The 20717-nt window shown below is 43.6% G+C and overlaps 1 protein-coding gene and 1 pseudogene across 1 annotated transcript in view; both read right to left on the bottom strand.

The window, feature by feature from the left end:
* LOC123388537 overlaps positions 1-20172 on the bottom strand; it is a 62507-nt gene extending 42335 nt beyond the window's left edge. Inside the window, exons 1-3 of the mRNA XM_045068284.1 lie at positions 20088-20172; positions 18402-18751; positions 10667-10675 (exon numbers count right to left, since the gene is read on the bottom strand). Coding sequence (XP_044924219.1) covers positions 10667-10675; positions 18402-18751; positions 20088-20172 — 444 coding nt within the window. The remainder of the gene's footprint in view (positions 1-10666; positions 10676-18401; positions 18752-20087) is intronic.
* LOC123388526 lies at positions 1726-9059 on the bottom strand (annotated as a pseudogene).
* Positions 20173-20717: the final 545 nt, after the last annotated feature.

Here is a 20717-nt window from a genome sequence, read left to right as displayed (position 1 = left end):
TCTTAAGCAGACTCCCCACGAGTGCCTGAGATCATGACCCAAGCTGATATAAAGAATTGGACACTCAGGGGTGCCTAGGTGGCTTGCTCATTAACCATCTGCCTTTGACTCAGATCGTGATCCTGGGGTCCTGGGAGAGAGCCCTGAGTTGGGCTCCTTGCTTCTCCTTCTCCCACTTCCCCTGCTTGTGTTCCCTTTCTGGCTGTCTCTCCCTCTGTCAAATACTTAAAACCTTAAAAAAAAAAAAAAGAAAAGAAAAAAGAAAAAATGAATCGGACACCCAACTGACTGATCCACCACCCATCGCCCCCTCCTCCCTGAATCTCAACTTTTGAGACTCCTAATTTTTGTCACTTCCAACACGATAGGAGTTGCACACAGAATCACACCCAAGGTTCTCATTTCCTCTTTTTCCCGTATGGCAGTTATCAGGGAGCATAATCGTTCACGGTTCCTTAGCTGTTGTACAGAAAGTCATACTGGGGAAGGTGGGGAGTGTCATGGCCCAATGCTCCTTTTACAGACTACAGGTGGCATCTTCCCTCCTAGAAGATAGAACTTGACTTGAACACACAGCTCTGTCCAGGATGTACTGTAAAAGGATCATAGGATTGCCAAACAAGTTCCTTTTCAAAGCAGAGCTCACTCAAAATTGGCACCTTGCCCCTTGCTGCTTGGACCCTACCTCTGCCCTTTGCTAAGTAAGGCAGGAACATTGATTAGACTAGTGTCTAACCCTACCTAAGCATGGTGCTACAAGTTCCCTAGCCCACCTGTAGAAGCCTTCAATTATTTTGAGCTGCAGTAAGAAGTGTCATCCTCATGGCATTTTTAAAGGCACATGAGTAAGAAGAAAGAAAACGTGTCTGGTTTCTAGCCATACCTTCACGCAACATTTTCACCTGGAGGAATGGAAGTACACCTCTTTAAGACTTCACGCTTTCAAGTTCCTTGGTTCATCAAGAGAGAAAATTAGAGCTCATAGAGAAGTCTATATTTGGCTGCCCTAATATGCTCCCCAAACCCCACACCCCCTAACACATGTACTCTCTTAATAGTCTAGCAAGCATCTGTTCCCAAATATTCCCTGACCTGGCAGGAAGACATGGTGCAGCAAGCTAGACCCAAGAGCAATCAGGAAATGATGGGAAGGACAGGTATGGAAGAATCCACTGAAAGCAAAGATGGCAAAAGGCATTACAGGCCTGGCTCTCCTATAAAGGTCTTCAGTGACCTCTCCCCACATGGCACTGGGACTGCTCCTTCCTATGAGTAGAGTGGGGAGCCAAACGTTCTGTTCTCTAGTAGCTGGCTTCACAGGAACTGGGGCCCAATCCCTTTCCACTCTCCCTGGTCCTGCAGGACACTGAGCTTGAATTCCTCCTATGGATTGCCGTAAGTAATATACAGAGATGATCTAGATACTCACGCATGCATTTCCTTTTTCCTGCTCCACAACCAGGAACTGACTTGAGAGCCTTTTTTACCATGGCTGAAACTCAGGTATGTATAGTACACAAGTGTCTTGGCGTCAGGAACCTGCCTGGGGAGCCTGTCCTTAAGCATTGCTGAAATACCACAATCACGGTGTTTTTCCTATGGTTAAATAAACTCTCTTGAAAAAGGAGAAAGAAGAAAACAAAGACCACTCACCCACCCAGTACACCAGCACTAGCTTCTTCGTTTTCATTTCTTTCTTTCCTTTCACTTTGTCCCCACTGCAACAACAGAGACAGCTCATTCAGTATGGGACCACCATGGTTCGGGGTAACAGGATGCTGTGTACACCCAGCTCAAGCAACCGAGTGTTTCTGGTTACTATTCCTACCACCTCTGGGGTCAGCCAAAACTTCTGAACAGGGTGTATACATCAATTTCACTCATCCTTCAAAAATTGTATGGATTGTCATTCAGGGGTGTCAGAAAGCAGCTCATATACAATGCACTAGGTGAAAACTGAAGATATCCTCCACAATCTCTTTTCTGAGCCAAAGCCATCACCTTTGCATTTATACTCATAGCTTTCCCCCTCAGTTCTGGACCTGAATGACTATGAAGGGATATTGATGGGTATCTTGGCAGGCCTGCATCCTCCTCCAGAGTGGAGTAACAGCTCCTCTACTGAGCAGCAACTCATTTGACTCAAAGGGGTACCAGGTATCTCCTCTCTGGCTGTACTGAGATCCACCACACTGACTTTCCAGGAATGTGGACATTTTCCCTTAAGGATGTGGCAAGTTACAATTTACCAGCCTCTTTCCTCTACGTGGACATTGACGCAAGAGAACGTATCCTGGTCACAAACACCCACACTTCAGTAACCATGACTCAGTATGCTGGTTGAAGACAGAAGGAGACAAGAAGTAGAGAAACCCAGTGTCCGAAGAGAAGGGACAAGTAAAATAACCTATGCTCTACCCCCCTGGCAGAAATGAGGGTACCCTACACTGGGTAGCTATGAGAAAAGAAATGGGGAGGATCGAGCAGGCCAGGACATTTACTTGACACAAATGAGACAAAGCCAGGATACCTAAGTGCTGGGACAGCAGCCAAATGTGAAAGTATATAAAGTACTATGTAGGACATGTGGGGTCAGAGAACAGAATGTGCATGCCCTCTGTGTCTGTTAGATTTCTTTTGCATGCAATCCCTGTAGCATACAGGAAGAAAAACTACATGTGGTTTCCCACTGCAGGTAGAGTTGGAAGGCAGAGAGGAAACTTGGGAGCAGTCACCAGGCAATGTGAAAGGCTTTTCTTTGACAAAATTTCTATCCAACATGGCATCTGCAAGGCAGTTACAGGGAAAAATACAGAGGGGAAATTTTATACATATACACGCACGCAGGACACATAAACATATTTATGTGTCTATTATGAAGGAAAAAGAATCCTGAATGAATGAATGGGTATTCTGAGGGTAAAATACAGAGACACTCCAAGGACGACTTCGTAGGAGGGGCTGCTAAACAGTGGCCCTCTCCCAGGTCATCTGACTGTGTGGATGAAGACCCTGGACTCCACCCCTTATACCCCCAACCCATACAACCCGCCTGGGGCGCTCAGTGGCAGAGTGACTGAGGCTCCTGGAGGTGAGCATACCTAACAGGGTCCCCATCACTTCCTCCACAATGGCCTACCCCTGAGCCCTTAAGCTGGATGAAGTAGCTGGATAAATGCAGACAAGAAGCAGTAACTCCCAGAGAAGACAGGAAATCCAGGTCCTGGTGACAGTTACTGCTATGGAATCAACGTCCTCAGAAAGTGAGGATTCTGCCCCAAAAAGAACCAAATGGGTACTCATACAAAAGCGTGCAGAGAAAACAACGTCCCAGTTCCCAGGATATCCACATTTAAAACTCTTAGATGTGGGATGAATCCACAGATGTATATATTCCTTCGGATGTTATTATAGGTATATTCCCACTGCCATCAAGAAACCAGATTTAAGATACCACTTCCCCCAACATCCCAGTACAGTTAACCCCATCTGGGGACTTCGTTGCTCCTGAGTCTTCAGGAACCTTTTTTTTTTTTTTTTTTGACCCTTAAGGGCTGAGAGAGAAACTGCATAAGCAGGCATGCATAGCATTTCTGGAGCAACAGTGCCATCAGGTGGACACTTTTTGAGCAAAGCCTGCAGCACCTTCCTGTCTTCTGGGGAAGAAAGCCTGTGAGGGGACAAAGGGTGGGATTGGTACATCCACAAGATTCTGGGTCTGACCCAGAACACCCCCAGATTCAGTGGGGAAACAACACAGGGTGGATAGAGACAGACTTGACCATCAAGCAACATTAGGCTGCCAGGATGCTGCCCCCCCCCCCCACCGCTGCTATGGGGGCGTGGCCTAAGCAGCGGCCATATTACGGAACCGGGAGCTAAAGCTCCATTCCAGGACATCTGGCCTATAGATCCTTCCCCTTGGTTCATGACACGCTCAGCTGGCAAGGTCCCTGGGGTCTCAGAGCCATGAGGAACCCAGAACCAGAGGCTCCCAAGCTCAGGTGCCACCCCTTGTGGGGGCAAGCATCTTGCAGACAGGATGGAAATTTTCCTGATTATTTGGTACTAGACCCAGACAAAGAGTAATGCAGGTAAACTGCAGGTTTGAGTTAGAAATATGTTTTGTTTACTTTGCTCCCTCTATAAAGAGAATCTGGGTTTCAAGCCCCAAAGTATCCCAGAAAGCCCTACTTATTTCATCCAACAGAGGGTGTAGATAGAGGATGAAACAGGATGGGATCAATATACTGAGATGGACATCCTCCTCCAGAATGAAGGGACCCAGATCTGGTTTCTTTGTTGTTTTTGTTGTTGTTGTTTTTAAAAACAAAAAGAAAAACAGAATGCTTATTGTGAAACTAATTGCTGAAATCCTTAAGATGAACTGGATGCTGCAACAGCTACCCTCTCGGGCTTAGGTATTGCTCCTTCATGGAATCCATGTCTTAATCTGCGGTATACAATTTTTAAGTCCCTCATTCAACCGGTCCCAGTGGTGTTTCTTCTTTTAGCCTTGGCACTGCAGTTATACTTTCTCTTGTGCTTGGCAGGATAGCTACATTTGGCACAGGTGGACTTCTGAAGGTGGCACGCCTTCGAGCCACAGCAGCTCTTATTGCAATGCTTTCCAAACAATGACGTCTCCTTCATCATCTTGTTTCTGCGGCAGACCCCAAAGAACCCAGGTCTGTTTTCTGCACTACTGCTTGGGAACGTCACAGCTCAGAAGCACCCAATTCTTCAACTTTCCTCTCAGTGTATGAGTATATGGCCTGGGTCCTCTTGTTTGGGGACTCTCCTGGGATTTCCTGTACAGGGTCCATGTTCTGTAGGTGGCCAGAGGGATACACCGAGACCACCTTGGTCCGGGGAACAATCAGACCATGTGGTCAGGACCTGGCCCTGGGAGCTCAGGAAAAAGTTCAACCCCAAAAGGCTACGCCTACGTAAGTCCACAGGTATAAAATGAAGAGGCAGAGAGTGGATTTCCCAACACCCTTCCAGGAGGGGTGAAATCAAGGAGTATGTGTGGAGGGAAGAGCTGAGCCTGGAAACTTGCTCCCAGAACACCCTCCTCAGAAGGTAAAAGATAGGCAAAGAGCATGAGCTATCCCAGAGGTTCTTCTAGAAGTCGCTATCAGAACAGCTGAAGCCTAAAATGAATTGCTGTATGCTAAAAGTATGTGCCTTGTTCCTCAAGGAACGATGATCTACGATGGATATGAGGGAAGGGCGGGTGTCTCTCAACCCAACAGCTGTGACTTTAAGCACCATCTTCAGACCTCTTGATTCCCCAGCTTTGGGGGCAAGAGTGGGGTTGAGACCTTAGAGATCCAAGAGCGAATGGAAGCCAAAGCCATTCCTTCTCATCACTGAAGTGAGTCTCAGGGATTCTTGGGGAAGGTGGCCAAGAGTGCCAAAGACTGCAAATTACTGGCTAGGGAATCTGCAATGCTCTGCTAAGCCAAAAGATGGGTCTGTGAGTCCTGGATCCTAGAGACCTTAGCAAATGACACCACAGTTGCTGATCAGATTCTTTAACTCAGGCAAAGGGCTCCTTCAGCCTGGCTTCTTTTTCCTGGTGTGGGCTGGTCCCTTCTAGACTCTGCTTGCTTGATTTCACTGGGCATCACACCCTTTAGCACAAGGTAGCCAGGCTCCACATCTCATCTCTGAGCTGGACAGAGGAAGGTCACTGCCCTGTCTCTAGGACTGCCAATAGTAGCAGCCCTCCAGTCCCCACAGTAGTGTTTGGCTGGGCTTTACTCAGCCCAACAGAGGCTTTCAGAGCCCTGGTCTGTCTAGGCCAAACCTGCTCTTGCTCCAAAAGGAAGGGGCACATTGCCAAAGGCCTATAGCCTTCTGGTTGCGGCTCCTGAGGGTTTCCTCTACTTCTGTCCAGACATATTCACCAATAGGGTGCCAAGCCTTGGTTTCCTGTGCCAGACCCACCGGTCTCCTAGACCATGATCCTTATCACAGTGCCAGTCTCTGGAGCTTCCCCAACCTAATTTGGTCTTGGGTCATACTTACCCCCCTGCCTAGTGGGTCTCCTGACCTCCTAGGGACACACTTCCTTGTTTCCTACTTCACCCTTGTTACTCCTCCCCCAGGAAGTGATGGTACATGGTTGGTGGGATTTGCAAAGTATTTCCTCTTGGTGGCAGTACTGCACCAGAAATGCCAATATGCCTCTCTACCCCACGTCCTCTCCTTCCCCCCTTCCCCAAGGAAAAAACTCCAACTTGTGCTCAGTCTGGCTAACACAAGGTGGCTCACCATCTTGGCCACTTTAGGGTAAAGGGGTAAAGGTCTCGAAATCTGGCGCTCCATCCTGCAATGCCTGGTCTCTGTATTATCTTCTCAGACTGCCTTTGGACACAAAAGCAATGACTCCCCATCTAGGCACCCTAGTAGTGGATCTGAAAATTATCTGTTATTTCTTTAGCACTCCACATCTGCCATCTCCTCCAAAAACATCCTGACCATGAGGTCTCATGTTGTCTGATACAAAGAGAGTTGGTCCACAGGCACCAAGAGAGGTCCAGTAAGGTAAATCTCTAGTTCGCAATACAATAATCCTGTTAATGTGGTTTATGTTATGTGACTGTTCATAGTTTTCAGATATGGATTATTATATATTGGTCAGAAATGGTACTACATGGTATTCTAAAGACACCTATCCTTGTATCTGGGCCTATACTCTTTTTCCCAATGCTTCCCATAAGAAGGTTTTTAATGAAAAACACATATGATTTCTGTATGCTTGTGAGAATTTGTGCGTTTCAGCATGAAGCATTTCATATGAAGGCACAAGCCTTTGGTCCTGTTTCTGAGCAATGGACACATGCTATATGATGAAGACTTCACCTGATACCAGGTACACCTCTAGAATCCACTTTTCATGACTGTGGCAGATGCAAGGGGGGGATAATCTCCATCGTGTACTGAAGGAACACACTGGCCAGGTAAAAGTGTCTGAAGACAATATAATCAGAAGGAAATGCATTCTGCTGGTGCATCCACCTCCCAATTCCCCAGCTGCCCCTACACTGTTCTGGCTGAGACAAATCCAGACAAATCCAGACAAATCACGTTTTCGTTTGTTTTTTTTTTCTTTTTCGGTTTTTTTTCCTCTTGATCTACACATTGATGTATTGCTCCAGAGGCCCCATGTGACTGAAAGCTATTAGAAATCTTTCAAATCAATTGAGAAAATCAAGCAAAATTCTACAGAGCCTCTACTGGCCTCCGAAGAAAAGCAAGTAACAATCTCATGTTATCCTTTTCATCCTCAAAAGATTGTCCCATGCTTGACAGCAAACAACTGTGTAGGTAGACAGTAAAATGTCTGTTTCTACCTCAGTCTACATGTGTACTAACACAGAGGTGTACATGTATCCACCCAGATATTTCTTTCTGGTTTCATATTGAAGGAGAGTCATCAAACTTCAGCCCTTCAGGAAACTTTCTGCTTGTTTCCCCTCAAAAGAGGACACACTTCTCCCAGGGATTCAGACCCATGAGGACCACCATCTCATTCTTTCTATGGCAGGTATGTATATTCCCTCCCACAGCTGAATAACAGGACATCCCATTATTTACCTCTAGAGGGTCCTTCTGGTCCCTTTCTACCTCTCAACTCTACAAATCCTGAGTGAAAGATACTCTCTTGGATGCCCTCTTCTGCTCATTTATATGTGAATATAATTCCCCACTGCATTTTCAGAGAAGCAACAGAATGAACCAAAATTCTCATGAACTTTCAATTTTTGAATCAATGTTGCCAAAAGCTTTTCCAAGAGGCTCCTACCTAAATGTATCCTGCCCAGTATTAGATGTCCCAATTCTAGCAAAACTGGCTAGTCTTTTTCATTGAGCTCAATATGAAAGGTAAAAGGGGTATATACTGATGATTATACAAATGCCTGTCTCCACTCCTTATGTTTCCTTGGCTAAAGTAGGTTTACAATGAGACAGAATCCAACCAATCAGTCTAAAGCTTCATGGACGCTTGGACTTTAATCAGGTTTAGAAAGCCCCTTTTCATGCCATCCTTTGAACTAGATTCTCCAATTTTCAAAGAGTTTATTGGCTCTCATCAGCAAATAAGTGCCTATGTACAATCAAAACACAAATAGGTAAAAAAGACTCTAAAGAACATGACTAGTATTGAGTATTCCATAGTTTGAAGGGAGCCACTGTGTATCATGTTTAACTACGCCTTGAAAAGAAAAGGCAATAAATATTTAGAGTTTTATTTTGATCCTCTTAAATTCTGGTTTACACGCTCCACAGTACTCTAAACTTAGCCCACCTCGTTAGATACACTAGGGTGTCTATGCCCTTTTCAAATTAACACAGGATTAGTGTCCATTGCCCACACGTCTTATCTGCAGTGGCCAAGCAAGCCTGTCTCCTTGGCTTCCAGTCAGATTACCAAAATCCTCTTATTTGGAAAGATACCTGGGACCTCAAGTGGGAGGTTCACTTTATGGTCATGTCAGTGTGAACCCTTGTTGAAAGGGTACAGAGACCACCATGCTCACAGCATTGAGGTAGAGACCACATGAGATTATGTGGGTCAGGATGTTGGCCTGTGCTCAGCATATGAGGTCTCAGTCAGCATCTTTCCCACATAACATTAACTTTCAAAATCTTTACAATTTCAGCAAATGTGCTAAAGAAGGAGAAATGCAAGGGATTCAGCACCCTCCAATGATACACACACATATATATACACACACACACACATATATATATACACGTGTATATACACACACACACACACACATATAGTGATAACATTTGAATTGTTTGTAACACTACAGGTAAGAGAAAACAAATATTTCAGAAAAATTGATTTGTAACATTTTACCCAACTTTTACCCACCCAGTGATGAAAAATCCAGAGGCTGTGCTTTAAATTTTTTCACCTTCCTAGGGTTGATAAGAACCAATATGGAAAATATTTAATATTTAATATCCTTCACTGACACCTAGAGGGTTAACAACATTCTTCTTTTTTAAAAAAAAAAGATTTTATTTATTTATTTATTTGACAGACAGATCACAAATAGGCAGAGAGGCAGGCAGAGGGAGAGGAAGGGAAGCAGGCTCCCCGCTGAGCAGAGAGCCCATGCGGGGCTCAATCCCAGGACCTTGAGATCATGACCAGAGCAGAAGGCAGAGGCTTTAACCCATTGAGCCACCCAGGCACCCCAACAAAATTCTTAAGAGTCAAGGACTCTATCGATAAATTTTTTTCAGCCCAATTAGATAGACAAATATCCCATTACTAAACAGAATAAAGTGATTTATATTACCAACAATTAAAGATTATATGCCTAGGAATAATCTAACAAAAGCATGAAAAACTTACATGAGGTAAACTTTAAAGTGTCCCAAAAGACAGAATAGCATACTTAAACCACAGTAAAGAGGTATTATATTCTTGAATAAAGATTCAACCTCTTGAATATGTTAATTCATCATCAATTAATTACTCAATCTATTCTAATCCCACAAAAAATCCAAAAGGCTTTAAAAGGTCTTGTTGTTTTCCACTATTTATAAGGGAAAACAAAATAAACAGGCAGGATTATCAGGAGAGTTCTGATAAGGAACAGCCATGTGGTAGGATGATTAGCTCTACCATATACATGGAACACAAAGACCAAGAATAGACCCCAAAATGGGCCACTTTCTTACACAACACACAAAAATAAACTCAAAATGGATGAAAGATCTAAATGTAAGAATTGAAACCATAAAACTCCAAACACATACACACACACATACACACACATGCAGTAAACTCTTAAGACATCAGCCTGGACAATATTTTTCTGGATCTATATCTCAATGCAAGGGCAACAAAAGCAAAAATAAGCAATTGGGACAATGGCAAACTAAAAAGCTTTTGCACAGCAAAGGAGACCACAAAAGACGAAAAAGCAACCTACTGAACGGGAGAAGATATTTGCTAATCATATATCCAATAAGGGGTTAATACCCAAAATATATAAAGAACTCATATAATGCAATAACAAAAAAAACAATCTTATTAAAAAATGGTCAGAGGACCCAAACAGATATTTTTTCAAAGACATCCAGATGGCCAACAGACATATGAGAAGATGCTCAACATCATCTACCATCAAAGAAATGCAAATCAAAACTACAATGAGATATCACCTCAAATCAGTCAGAATGGCTAGTACCAAAAAGACAAGAAATAACAAATGTTGGTAAGGATGTGGAAAAAGAAGAACCCTCATGCACTCCTGAAGGGAATGAATGTAAATTGGTGCAGCCACTATGGAAAATATGGAGGTTCCTCAAAAAATTAAAAATAGAAATACCATACAATCCAATAATTCTACTACTGAGTATTTACCTGAGGAGAACAAAAGCACTAATTCAGAAAAATATATGCACCCTATGTTTACTGCAGGATTACTTAAAATATCCAAGATATGGAAGCAACCCAAGTGTCTACTAATAGATCAACAGATAAAAATGTGGTATACATATACACAATGGAATATTACTCACCATAAAAAGAATGAAATCTTGCCATTCACGACAACACAGATGGACTTAGTGTATTAACCAAATGAAGTCAGACAGAGAAAGACAAATACCATATGATTTCACTTACATGTGGAATCTAAAAAAACAAAACAAAAAACAAGCATTCTCAGAAATACAGATGACAAATGGGTGGTTGCCAGAGGGGAGGTGGATGGGGTAATGGGTGAAAAGGTGAAGGGAATTAACAAGTACAAACTTCCAGTTATAAAATAAGTTATGGGAATGAAAAGTATAGCATAGGGTATATAGGCAAGAATAACTGTAGTAACTTTGTATGTGACAGATGGTAACTACACTTATTGTGGTGAGAATTTCATAATGTAAATAACTGAATCACTATGTTATACACCTGAAACTATTTTTTTTTAAAGATTTTATTTATTTATTTATTTATTTATTTGAGAGAGAGAGAGAGCACAAGTAGGCAGGGCAGCCGGCAGAGGGAGAGGGAGAAGCAGGTTCCCCACTGAGCCTAGAGGCCAAGGCAGGCCTCAACTGCAGGACCCCAGGATCAGGACCCAAGTCAAAGGCAGATGCTTAACCAACTTAGCCACCCAGGTGCCCCGAAAACTATTTTTTAAGTGTATTTATTTTTAGTAATTTCTACATTCAATGTGGGCTCAAACTCAAAACTCTAAGATCAAGAGTTCCATGCTCTTCTGACGGAGCCAAGGCACCCCTACCTAAAACTAAATACTGTATGTCAATGACACTTCAATTAAAAAAAAAACCCAAAGACTAAAATTTTGCATACAGGGCGCCTGGGTGGTTCAGTTAAGCATCTGTCTTCTACTCAGGTCATAATCTCAGGGTCCTGGGATCAAGCCTGCATCAGGTTCTACACTGGGCAGGGAGGGGGCTTGTCCCTCTGCCCAGCACCCCCCCCCCGCCCCTGCCAGCTTGTGCACACTCTCTCTCTCTAGTGAATAAATAAGTATTTTTTTTAAAAGATTTTATTTATTTATTTGACAGATAGAGATCACAAGTACGTAGAGAGGCAGGCTGGGGTGGGGACACTGAGCAGAGAGCTGGACGCGGGGCTCGATCCCAGGACCCCCGAGATCATGACCTGAGCCGAAGGCAGAGGCTTAACCCACTGAACCACCCAGGTGCCCCAATAAATAAAATATTTAAAACCAAACAATTCAGCATACAAAATGTAGCCTCCCAAATCAGTGGAGGTAAAGACATATTTGGGACAAAGTGGTATTCATTTGGAAAAGGTTCTTGGTTCTACACTTCATGCACTAAGCCAGGAAAAGCTCTACATGGATTCAAGAACTAAATGTGCAATGAACAGAATTATTCAACTACTAAAAGAAAGCATGGGCTGATTCCATGGTAACTGTGCAGGAGGGAAAGCCTTTCGATCTTTGATTCAAAACCCATCAAAGGAAGACATACAAATGGCTATCAGACACATGAAAAAATGTTCATCATCACTAGCCCTCAGGGAGATTCAAATTAAAACCACATTGAGATATCACCTTACACCAGTTAGAATGGCCAAAATTAGCAAGACAGGAAACAACATGTGTTGGAGAGGATGTGGAGAAAGGTGAACCCTCTTACACTGTTGGTGGGAATGCAAGTTGGTGCAGCCACTTTGGAGAACAGTGTGGAGATTCCTCAAGAAATTAAAAATAGAGCTTCCCTATGACCCTGCAATTGCACTACTGGGTATTTCCCCCAAAGATACAGATGGAGTGAAAAGAAGGGCCATCTGTACCCCAATGTTTATAGCAGCAATGGCCACGGTCGCCAAACTGTGGAAAGAACCAAGATGCCCTTCAACGGACGAATGGATAAGGAAGATGTAGTCCATGTACACGATGGAGTAGTACGCCTCCATCAGAAAGGGTCAATACCCAACTTTTGCAGCAACATGGATGGGACTGGAAGAGATCATGCTGAGTGAAATAAGTCAAGCAGAGAGAGTCAATTATCATATGGTTTCACTTATTTGTAGAGCGTAACAAATAGCACGGAGGACACGGGGAGTTAGAGAGAAGAAGGGAGTTGGGGGAAAATGGAAGGGGATGTGAATCATGAGAGACTATGGACTCTGAAGAACAACCTGAGGGTTATGAAGGGGCAGGGGGTGGGAGGTTGAGGTACCAGGTATAATACCAGGTGGGTATTATAGAGGGCACGGATTGCATGGAGCACTGAGTGTGGTGCAAAAATAATGAATACTGTTATGCTACAAATAAATAAAAAATAAATTAAAAAAAAACATCAAAGGAAAACACGGATACATATGAAGAGACAAAATTTAGCATATTAAAAAACCCCTCATAATCAAAGTCAGAAAAGCAATGATAAAGAGGAAAAAATATTTTCAATTCACACTAGTCTTAATAAAACATAGAGGATGCTTTAGAAATAATTTTGGTACCACCCAATACTAAAAGATGTTAACAGCTCACAGGAAAAGAAATACAAAAGTATCCTAAATATACAAAAAGGTTCCCAACCAACTCAAGGAAAATCTAAACAAAAATGGCACTGATGTACAATTTCTTACACATCAAGGGTTTCTACTTATGACCTGCCTCTCTGAGGGGCCTGTAATACCAGTTTATTGTATTAACTTTTTTTTTTTTTAAGATTTTTATTTATTTATTTGATAGACAGAGAGAGATCACAAGTAGGCAGAGAGGCAGGCAGAGAGAGAGGGAGAAACAGGCTCCCCTGCTGAACAGAGAGCCCGATGTGGGGCTCGATCCCAGGACCCTGAGATCATGACCTGAGCTGAAGGCAGAGGCCTAAACCACTGAGCCACCCAGGCACCCCACCAGTTTATTGTATTAACTTTTTATTAACTATTTTTTGACCTACGTTGAATCTGGCTCATCTTTAAAAAAAAAAAAAAGCGGGGGGCACCTGGGTGGCTCAATCATGAAGTGTCTGCCTTCAGCTCAGGTTGTGATCCCAGGGTCCTGGGATGAAGCCCCGCATCAGGGAGTGGCGGTGTCCCTGCTCTGCCGGGGGCCTGCTTCTCCCTCTCCCATTACTCCTGCTTGTGTTCCTGCTCTCGCTGTCTCTGTCAAATAGATAAAATCCTTTAAAAAAAATTTTTTAAAGATTTATTTACTTTAGAGAGAGAAAGCAGGAGGGGGAGAGAGAATCTCAAGCAGACTTCCCACTAAACATGGAGCCTGATGTGGGGCTCCATCCCAGGACCCAGAGATCATGACCTGAACTGAAACCAATAGGATGCTTAACGCACGACCCCAACTAGGCACTCTGTATCTGGCTCATCTTAAGTGGTCTCAAGTCATTGCTTACTATTGTAAGGATTTGTCCTATACATGCAGAGAGCAAAAGGCCATTTCACAGGCTGATGGTTTCACACAAAGTGTGGAGCCAATCTCTTTGAATACTTAAAATGGGCACTGTCCCTCAAGTGAAAATCCCTAACCCTCACGTTTCAATTGCTATCTTATGCCATCCAATCTTCTTGGCAGAACTTAACATGAGTTGTTAATCTGTGGAAATAAGATCAAACATTTGCCACAGTATCAGTAACAAGAAACACAAGTATACACCATCATCCAGAAATACCCAGCACAAATGTGTCTGCCTTTACTCTGGACATTTTTGTCTACATCTAATTATTCACTTCATACATAATTTTGTATTTCAAGTATCCCCTGCTTCCCAAAAACCTGAGTTAACACCGCTTCACTTTTATGGAAGACCAACATTAGTATGATAACAGCTTTCTTCCAGAAAGCGACAATCCTCTTATTTCCTTCAGTTAGCAAAAACAGGTACTAGTCTCAGACTTTCTTAAAAGCAATGTGGCATAAAAACTTTCAAATCTTCAGAACATGTGGGATACTCTTGGCTTTATGCCATTTCAGCTTAGGATAGGTTTCAGAGGAATGTTCTTTAATTTCTGATAGCAGGGGAAACCTGTACTGACGCTAGCCTTCACTATCTTTGATTACCTAAAACTACTTCTTTAAAAAGTCTGTTACTGGGGTGCCTGGGTGGCTCAGTGGGTTAAAGCCTCTGCCTTCAGCTTAGGTCATGATACCAGGGTCCTGGGATCAAGACCCATGTACCGCTCTCTGCTCAGCAGGGAGCCTGCTTCCCTTCCTCTCTCTCTGCCTGCTTCTCTGCCTACTTGTGATCTTTGTCTTTCAAATAAACAAAATCTTTAAAAAAAGAAAGTTTGTTTCTTTCAGATCTTTCTATTGCACAGAGAACTGTAAAAAGATGAAAATGTAAACCACCAGTAACCCCATCCCTTGGGGAAAGGCCCTGAAAATTTGGGGGCTTGGTTAAATGTATAGGTGGAAACACAATTATTTTAGGTCAAAAATTCATTATTAATATCTGTGCTGTTTGATAACCATCAACTTTTCCAAAAACTTGTGTTTAAAAATCATAATTTAAATTCTTATTTTGTCCTTAAAAAGAACAGAGATGTAGTTAAAATATGGTCTGAAAGAGTTTCATCAAAATTACACTCCCTCATAGTAAATACAATCAACAGCACAGTCCTTCTACCTATATTTTTTTTGTTCATGAACAGCCAAAAAGACATGTATCTGGATAGGCATGTGACACACAAACACATGCGTATAAGGTAAACTTTGTCCTTTGTTCATTTCTATAAATGTAATTATATAACCTACTTTTTTTTTTTTCAGATTTCACTAGGGACTGAACAAGGTGTGACATACGTCATAAATAATCAAACGTGGACAGAATGGATTTGTGGGAGTTCTGATGCTACAGAGTAGGAACCATTTAATGAGTGAAATACAGTAAGGTCGTAGAACTAATGGCAAGCTCTTGTAAGTTTTAAACACACAGAAATGGATTTCCTGAAAAAATTGCTAAAACTGATACAGGAATTTAGCAAAGTTGCAGGATATAAAATCAATGCACAGAAGTCAGTTGCATTTCTTTGCACTATCAATGAGGCAGAAGAAAGAGAAATCAAGGAATTGGTCCCATTTACAATTGTACCAAAAATCATAAGATGCTTGGGAATAAACCTAACCAAAGCACAAAAGGATTTGTGCTCTGAAAACTATAGAACACTTATGAAAGAAATTGAAGAAGACACAAAGAAATGGAAAAACATTCCATGCTCATGGATTGGAAGAACAAATATTGTTAAAATGTCTTACCTACCCAAAGCAATCTACAATTCAATGTAATCCCTATCAAAATACCATGAACATTTTTCGCAGAGCTGAAACAAACAATCCTAAAATTTATATGGAACCGGAAAAGACCCCAAACAGCCAGAGGAATGTTGAAAAAGAAAACCAAAGCTGGAGGCAACACAATTCCAGACTTCAAGATGTATTACAAAGCTGTAGTGATCAAAACAGTATGGTATTGGCACAAAAATAGACACAGAGATCCATGGAATGGAACAGAGAACCCAGGAATGGACCCTCAACTCTATGATCAAATAATCTGCTACAAAGAAAGAAAGAACATCTAATGGAAAAAAGACAGTCTCTTCAACAAATGGTGTTAAGAAAATTGGACAGCCACATGAAGAAGAATGAAACTGGACCACTTTCCTACACCATACACAAAAACAAACTCAGAATGGATGAAAGACCTAAATATGAGACAGGAATCCATCAAAATACTAGAGGAGAACACAGGCAGCAACCTCTCTGACCTCCGCCCCAGCAACATCTTGCTAGACACGTCTCCAGAGACAAGGGAAACAAAAGCAAAAATGAACTACTGGGACTTTATCAAGATAAAAAGCTTCTGCACAGTAAAAAAAACAATCAGCAAAATTAAAAGGCAACCCACAGAATGGGAGAAGGTATCTGCAAATGACATACAATAAAGGGATAGTATCCAAAATCTATAAAGACCTATCAAACTCAATAACCAAAAAACCAATCTGGTTAAGAAATGGACAGAAAGCATGAATAGATATTTTTCTAAAGAAGACACCCAGATGGCTAACAGACACATGAAAAGATGCTTAGCATCACTCAGCATCAGGAAAATACAAATCAAAACTACAAGGAGATACCACCTCACACCTGTCAGAATGGCTAAAATTAACAAAACAGGAAACAACAAATGCTGGTGAGGATGCAGAAAAAAAGGGACCCTCTTACACTGTTGGTGGGAATGCAAACTGGTACAGCCACTCTAGAAAACAGCACAGAGGTTCCTCAAAAAGTTAAAAATAGAACTACCCTAGGACCCAGAAATTGCACTACTAGGTGTTTACCAAAAGGATACAGTGATTCCAAGGGGCATGTTCACTCCAATGTTTATAACAGCAATGTCCACAATAGCCAAACTATTAAAACAGCCCAGATGTCCATCAACAGATGAATGGATAAAGATATGGTATGTGTGTACACACACACACGAATATTACTCAGCCATCAAAAAGAATGAAACCTTGCCATCTGCAAGGTACCTGAATGGCACTAGAGGGTATTATGCTAAGCAAAATAAATCAGTCAGAGAAGAACAAATAGCATAGGATTTCACTAATATGTGGAATTTATGAAACAAAACAGATGAACACGGGAAGGGAAAGAAAAATATGATGGAAATTGAGAGGAAGGCAAATCATAAGAGACTCTTAACTCTAGGAAACAAATTAAGGGTTGCTTGGAGGGGGGGTGGGTGGGGGGATGGGATAACTGGGTGTTGGGCATTAAGGAGGGCACTTGATGGAATGAGCACTGGGTGTTACATGCAACTGATGAATCACTAAACTCTACCTCTGAAGCTAATACACTATATGTCAAAGAAACTGAATTTAAATTAAAAAAAAAAAAAAGCTGGATTTCTTGACTCACGTCACTTTACCTCTAAGTTACAAATCAGGACGAGCACAAAGGACTTGTGAAAATCACCCCGCTCTCCCAAGTCCCACCAGTCCATTTAAAATAATCTGAATGACATCTCCTCATATTCTCTTGCAACCTATTATGTGAATCCAATGATTTCACTTAAATAATTTATTTTTATTTTATAATTTACATCACGTGCCCTCCTCAATGTCCATTACCCAGTTACCCCATCCCCCCACTCCCCTCCCTTCCAGCAATCCTCAGTTTGTTTCCTATGATTAAGAGTCTCTTATGGCTTGTCTCCCTCTCTGATTTAAATAAACAATTTATAGGACGGAATAATTTCCTAGGCACTGGGTTTCTTGCAATATTTTCAAAAAAGTCTGTCAGAAATGAATAGAGGATTAAGACCAACACGGCCAAGAAGGACACCTATTTTTTCCCTCCGTCCCTAGAAGCAGCACGTTTCTTCACACGAAACGTTTTTAGTGCTCTCAGGATACATTCGGAGGAGCCCTCCATCCAAACCAACCAAGCGGAACCTCCTGCGGCCACGCAGATGGGGAGGAAGGGCAGGAAAGAGAGGGGAAGGAGGAACCCTGGAATCCGCGGGCCCACCCGCAGCCACAGGGAGACGCTCCCGGGCCCACCCGCCGGCCGCGGAGGCCCCAGCGGCGCTGCGACGACGCTCGCCCTCCTCCCTGCGCCCGGGCACAGAACTGAGGCGGCGGTACCATCCCGGCGCTCACGCACGACCAGCCTCGCCCCAAAGCCGCACCCCGGCCCGCCTCGGCCACCCGCCCCTGCCCTTCCAAGCCGCCTGGGCTGCCTGCCACCGCCGGCCCAGGTCGCACAACGGGCACGGGCTGCCTACACGCTGGGGGACAAGGAAGGTCCTCGGGCCCGGAAGGGCCACCCAAACCCGGCCCCCACCCCCGGGTTCCCTCCCGGCCGAGAAAGGAAAGGAAAGAAGACAAAGGCCAAGGGACCCACCTGGCGGAGGCCGATGGCCGGCGGGAACGACAAGGTGAAGTCCGGTCGCTCACGCGGGGGCAGGCGGTCTGACTGAGCCCCTCTCCCATCTCTGCCGTAAAGCAGCGTCCTAGAGGCCTCGCGTAAGCCGCAACCCCTCCCCCCAGCGTCGATGTCTCCTCCTATTCCCCCAGAGCCCGCGGGGGCTGGAGATACGGGGTCTTGAAGGGAGGGTTGAGAATCCGGGTTCCTCGGTGTTGGCCCCGCCCAGGGGAGGGGTGGGATATCCTCAGAAGGTCCCAGGTGCAAGAAGGGGCGGAGAGAGGTGGACCTGGGAAAGTCAGAGCGGAAAGCTGTTGTTTTGCTGTTTGCTTGGGAAAATCAGTTTGCCTCCCTTGCAGGGTCCCTGCCGGCAAGACCATGAATGTGCTGCAACAAACCGAAAATTTACCGTTCAGCAGTCGCAAAACTGCTTAGAGAGAAAAGAAATTTAAATAAATACACTTCCAAACGATTGTTACAAGTTTGCATCATTCATCTGCCTGAGGTTATGAAAACTAATTGCTCCCTTCCCTGGTGAGAGTCGGGATCCGAAAAGCTGGCACTCCTTCCGCCGCGTCATCTCCCTCCCGCCCTTTGCCAAGGACCTGCTAGGGAGCCAGCACTTCTTAACGTGGGTAGGGGCTGCTGCAGGTGGTGTCCACACGGCCTAGGTGGATGGGGATGTGCTGGGTCTGAAGGAATCACAGTGACTGGAAGGTTTCTCCTGCCTGACCGATGTCTTGGTTCATTCCTTCCTATTGAAGGAGGAACATGTGGCTCTTGCAAAAGAATGCTCCCATAATGGGGACGCGTGTAGATGACAAGCAGAAAAGGAACCGAACAGGTGATGCTGCCCCTCAGAGATGAGGGCTGTTACTTTGGTGCGTGAATCCTCCCAGGAGGTTGTAATCTAAGGACAGAGAGAAATGGATGCAAATAAAAGATCTTTTTAAGCAGTCTAAGGAGCTCCCTAGGTTCATGGGTCCTCCAGCTATTTGGTTACTAAACAGTTGACTGAAGATATTTTTGTTGACTCTTCTTATTTTTATTGACAAATGCAGTCCTTTCGTGATTACTATTAAAAAACATCTTCACAAATAGAGGAATACAGACATATTTCAAGGGAAAACTGAACTCACCCCTGCCCACACCTGCGTAATCCCTCAAGACCACCTGCTGTCTGGGGGCTCCCAGCCTGGCTCAAGCTCTGACTCACAGCCCATTTTTCTCACCTATTCCCTAGTTGTTTGAGCGATGGTAAGGAAGACAAAGAGCACCCTGAGGGGCTTTGTCCTGGTCTGGCAGCTGCCTTTTTGCATTTCAGGTCAACACAGGAAATCTCACAAAACCCTGCTGCCTTCCACTCGCAGGGGGTGGAGAGAGGGGTTAATGCTCTGCCACAACTTTCCTACCAGGTAGGGTGGAAAGTGAAAGAGCTTCCCCTACCTTCCCTTGTGGAATTACCTGACCTGATCCCGGGGCTCTGGATCTCAGCTAACCCCTCTGGATTCCTCCTTGTGTTTCCTGTCCTTCGCTTTAGGGAGTAGGGGTCATTTCCCAACACAGAGATCCAAGCCAAAGCCTTTTTTCTGTCCCCCTTCCCTGGACAGACACAGACTCGGTAACTATTCATTGTGTGGGGAACTGAGATAGGAAGAGACTTACTCGGATTGCCATTGTGAGCGAGGGTTGCACAGGATGGATTCCCACACGTGGAGCTCTCATACTGCAAATCTATCGGTCCCTCCATGCTAATGCCAAGGAACACAAGACACGATGATCAACATCATTAGTCATTGGGGAAATACAACTTAAAACCGCATGGAGATACCACTTCTGCTTAGCAAGATGGCTATATTAAAAATAAAAAGGAAAACAGCAATTTGCGGTGAGGATGTCAAGAACTGAATCTCACATACCCTGCTAGTGGGAATGTAAAATGGTGTGGATACCTGGGAGAGCCATTTGGCAATTCCACAAAAAGTTAAACATAGAATGAGCAAGTGATCAGCAATTCCACTCCTCTGTCTATAACGGAGAACTGGAAACAGATATTCAAAGAAAAACTTGTACATGAATGTTCATGGCAGCATTATTCATAAAACTAAAAGGGGGGAAATGACCCAAATGTCCATCAACTGAGGAACATTTTAACTAAGTGTGCTATATCCCTACTGTGGATTTTTATTTAGTCATTACATGGAATGAAGAATGGATACATGATACCACATGGATTAACCTTGAAAATATAGTGCTTTTTAAAAGGCAGACACAAAAGTATACATATTGCATGAT

The sequence above is a fragment of the Mustela putorius genome, unplaced genomic scaffold, assembly GCF_011764305.1.
Source record: "Mustela putorius furo isolate JIRA1106 unplaced genomic scaffold, ASM1176430v1.1 tig00003901_pilon_pilon_pilon, whole genome shotgun sequence".
NCBI lineage: Eukaryota > Metazoa > Chordata > Mammalia > Carnivora > Mustelidae > Mustela > Mustela putorius.
The sequence above is the reverse complement of the archived record's forward strand: the minus strand, read 5'-3'. Positions and strand labels throughout refer to the sequence as shown.